This window comes from Panthera uncia, chromosome E1 (genome assembly GCF_023721935.1).
Source record: "Panthera uncia isolate 11264 chromosome E1, Puncia_PCG_1.0, whole genome shotgun sequence".
NCBI classification, from domain to species: domain Eukaryota; kingdom Metazoa; phylum Chordata; class Mammalia; order Carnivora; family Felidae; genus Panthera; species Panthera uncia.
This window is the reverse complement of record NC_064814.1, coordinates 9,555,076-9,559,336: the sequence shown is the minus strand read 5'-3', so window position 1 is coordinate 9,559,336 and position 4,261 is coordinate 9,555,076. Positions and strand designations below refer to the sequence as shown.

General features: G+C 54.8%; 1 protein-coding gene across 1 annotated transcript in view; it reads left to right on the top strand.

Moving 5' to 3' along the window:
* Positions 1-6: 6 nt before the first annotated feature.
* Positions 7-4,261, top strand: part of PLXDC1 (plexin domain containing 1) — a 63,331-nt gene continuing 59,076 nt past the window's right edge. The window contains exon 1 of the mRNA XM_049635920.1: positions 7-199. Coding sequence (XP_049491877.1) covers positions 124-199 — 76 coding nt within the window. The 5' untranslated portion in view covers positions 7-123. The remainder of the gene's footprint in view (positions 200-4,261) is intronic.

Below are 4,261 nucleotides of genomic sequence, written 5' to 3'. Positions count from 1 at the left end.
CCGCCGCCGCCTCGCCGCCCACTCCTCCGCCCGCCAGCCCCGGGGACCGCGCCGCCCGAGCCCGGCCCCTCCCTCGCCGGGGCCCGGGCCGCAGCGGGCCGGGGGCGGGTCCCGACACCCACCATGCGGGCAGAGCTCTGGCTCCTGGTGCTGGTGCTCAGGGAGGCTGCCCGGGCGCTGAGCCCCCCGCCCGGAGCAGGTAGGACTGGCCGGAGTTGGTGGGGGGGAGGGGGGTGGGCCGGGGCCCGGGAGGGGGCAGTCAGGCAGGCGTGGGCACGAGCAAGTACCCACCGGCTGGCAATGTCGGGCTGGAGGGGGGGGGGCGGGGCACTGTCCGCGGAGGGCCAAGAGCTCTGTGGGCTGTGGCAGGTGGACAGGGACCCACTCACTTTCTTTAAACACATGCGTGAGTGAGAGTAAAGGCGGCAGACACTGATACCCCCCACTTCTTTCCTCCTGGAAGGACACTGGAGGGACCCCAGTAGAGGGGGCTACATAAGGCAGTGACTCTGGCCCCAAAGGGGACAGTGGGGGAGTCGTAGAGACCCCTGGTCACGCTGAAGGAGGATGAATCTGATGAGATGGGGAGCCTGGGGTGCCTCCTGCCCCAGCTTTGCCTCCTCTTTCTCTTCCTGCCCCACCGCCCCCCCACCCCCACCCCCACCCCCAAGCTGACCCCGGTTGGGTCTGAGTCGGATTTTGGGGCTGGGTGGGAGCAATCAGGGGAATGGTGGAGACCCAGCATCTCTCCCAGAGGAAGCTCTGTAGCAGCCTGGCTTGCTAGTAGGCTTCGTCTCCCTGCTTGGAGCCTGGAGAACAGTCCTGGGCCCACGAAGAAGCAACTTGCTGCTCCCCCCTTCCCCAGCCTCCAGGGTCCCCCTGTCACTCTTGCTGTACTGTCCTTGTGGACTCTGGCCATTAGTTGCTCTGGCTCTGGATAGTGGGGGGCTCCTATTTGCACACTCCTCTCCCCTACACCGTTCTCCACAATCATCTCTCCCACCTGGAAGTCCTTTCTGAGGTCTACCTTGAGTCTCTCATATTATAAAAGAACCATTTTTTCAGCTTGCAATTTTACATGCCCCTCCTTTCTCCTCAGGCACCCAGACCTTCTCTGGGGTTGGGGAGGTGGGTGATTTGCAGTCTAGCCTCTTGACAGAATTGGGAAGACAGAGCTTTATGCCTCACTGACATAGGTGTCCTTTAAATGGGACAGAGCAGTGGCACGAGGTTGTCCGGGAGATGCTGTAGTTGGGGCTGCTTTGTCTCTGAGGTGTGCTACATCAGGCACAGCATCAGTGACAGCGTTCTTGACTTTAATGGTCCTTGTATGTAGCTGAGACAAGCTTGGGTCCCTGTTGAGAAGGAGGGTGGGAAAGGGTACTGGTGGTGAAAATGTGGGCAGAGAGCAGTGGAAGCTGATGTGGCAAGAGGCTGTTGGTTCAGAACCACCAGGTTTCAGGGAGACCACACAGGCAAGGGCCAGAGACTTGGCTTCTTGTCCCAACATCTCACTTGCTGTGTGACCTTGAACAAGTCACTTTCCTTCTCTGGGCCTGTTTCTCCACTTATAAAGGGAGGCTGTGAGCAAAATCTTTACCTCTTGGTGGTGGGATTCCGAGAGATTTTTTTTCTTTTTTATGACTGTCGTGCCCTTTCAGATTTGTTGTGACATGTGTGGGTAATTGATAATTCAAAAAATAGATATAAAAAGGAAGAGGTTGGACAGGTCAATTTTTGAAGTCCTTTGCAGCCCCAAACCTGGTGGGATCTTTTGAACCCAAGATGTAACTGGGTTGATGAGGGGGGTGGGCCCTGGACCCCTGGCTGAGTTGGGAGAACTGTGGAGACGGTTGGGGAAGGGGAATTGAGAGGTAACAAGCATGTGCTGGGGGATGGTGGCCAGACTGAGGCCTGGCTGAGGGCTGCCTCCTCAGAGTCGGATTGAGGTCGTAGATACCTGGGGAGGTCGGGAAGAGGGGGGCAGGCAGAGACTTAATTCAAATCTCTAAGTAGAGGACACCCTGTCTTCTCAGCTTTGCCAGAGATTCAGCCAGGAAAAAATGGACTTTCTCTGCAGCAGGAGAGATGGGTTGGACTTAAGGAAGCTCTAGGAAGCCAGAGGGGGCAGCTATTGACTCGGTCCAGCGGTTTTTTTCACCAGGCCCGGCTGGATTGGAGGAAAGGTCTGTGTGGAGGTAGGGGGCGTTGTCTGTTGGAGGAAGAGGTGGAGGGGTGGATATTCTAGGGGAGGCCTCTAAGGAGGGACAGCCTGGCTCAGATCAGTGGCGGAGCCCTGGGGCCTGGTGAAAGGGCAGCGGGGAGCTGGATGTGAAGGGGCATCATCCAGCCCCAAGGCTCCAAGCTCTGTGGGCAGGGGGCCCTCAGGAGGGAGCTGCGGTCTCCCCTCCCTCTTGATGGGTTGGCTTGTTTGGTGGAGCCTTGAAACTTCATCCATCATTAGAATGGAAGCAGGAGAAAGATGAGTAACCCAAAGATATAGTCAGGAGGGGAGGGAAGACCACTAGAGGGGGACAGACAGGAAGATGGCCTTAGGAGGCACTGGCAGGGGCAGCAGGGTTCGGCCCCAGTGGGACCAGCGCTGCCTAAAACAGCTATAGCGAGAAGAGGCAGCTGGAGGGCATGTCTTTGGTCTGGGAGTCGGGAGATCAGGCCCAACCCCAATCCCTGGTGATCCTGGCCACTTCCTCCTTTCTCTGCACCTTGGGTTCCTCTTTTATAAAACAGGGTTTGGGCCAGATTGTGTCTAGGGCCCCTTATAACCATGCTTCTGCTTCCAACCTCCTTCTTGCCACCAGACACTTCCAAACAAACTGAGACTAAAGTCCAGATTTCTGTTTTGTTTTCCAATTGGGAAAAATTTCCATTTCTCAGGAAAACATTAATAAATAAGAGCTTGGATTTTATTGCCTTAAAGTCCAAATTTCTTAGAGTGGATAGCTTCCCCCCCCCCCCCATCCCGGCACCTGCTCTCACGCTCCCCAGGTCCATCCCTCAACACATCCAGGCTGTGTCCCCTCTGGTCCTCAAGTAACACGGGCTTCTCTTCATCCAGGTTTCAGCTCAAGGGCCACCTCCTCCTCCACACACAGGCCCACCGTGATGGCGCTGCCCAGGGTAGAAATAAAGCCCAACACTTCCGTCTGTCTTAGAGCACCCGTCCCCACCGCACGCTCTCTTGTTCACCACATTCTTCATTTTGCAGGAGTCTTTTCCAACTGGAATTTTCACGGGCACAGGGGCTGTGTCTGCCCGTTCCCTCTTGTTGCCCTAGCACCCAGTGCAGTGCCTGGCACACAGTAGGGTCTCAATGAGTGTGTATTGAATGAGTGAGTGAATCAGAGGTGGTCACGGACCCCAGACTCTCCCTTTGAGAGAAACTCACACTTCTCTGCTCTCCCGTTCTTCTCTGACTACTTGGTGGTCCCTTCCTGCTAATCCCTTGTGCCTCCTTCCCTCTCCCCAGGGGAAGGTCCACGGTGGGAGCCTCAGTGGGTTTCCCAGCAAGAGGATGCAACTGGGGGCTTTGTAACTAGGGCACAAGATTTCAGCTCAGAGTCTGGAGACTCTCTCAAGTTCCTTGGAAAGTTGGTTCTCACGTAAAATCCAGAGAAGGCAGGGGAACTTTGCTGGGTGCTTTGTGTATAGTATTTTGTTAAAGACTCCAAGTGTAGGTTTTATCATTCCCCTTTTACAGATAAGGAAGCTGAGGTTTAGAGGGATTAGGTAATTTGTTCAGCGTCACAGTCAGTAAGTAGTAGATTCAGGGTTCAACTTCAAGTTTGTGTGATTCCAAACCTGTGCTCCTTTATTGCTGTGGCATTGCAGTGAGGGTTTCCAGTGGGCCTGTGCCCCAGGGGAAGGGTTTTCTCAGCCTTGCGGATCTCAAGTAACCAAGGCATTTAAAGATCCCCCTCCCCTTCCTTCCCTCCCTCTCTTTCCTCCCTCCCTCCCTCCTTCCTTTCTTTCTTTCTTTCCTTCCTTCCTTCTTTCCTCCCTCCCTCCCTCCTTCCTTCCTTCCTTTTCTTTCTTTCTTTCTTTCTTTCCTCCCTCCTTTCTTTTTCTTTCTTTCCTTGCTTCCTTCCTTCCTTCTTTCCTCCCTCCCTCCCTCCCTCCTTCCTTTCTTTCTTTCTTTCTTTTTTTCTTTTCTTTCTTTCTTTCTTTCTTTCTTCCTTTCCTCCCTCCTTTCTTCCTTCCTTCCTTCCTTCCTTCCTTCCTTCCTTCCTTCCTTCCTTCCTTC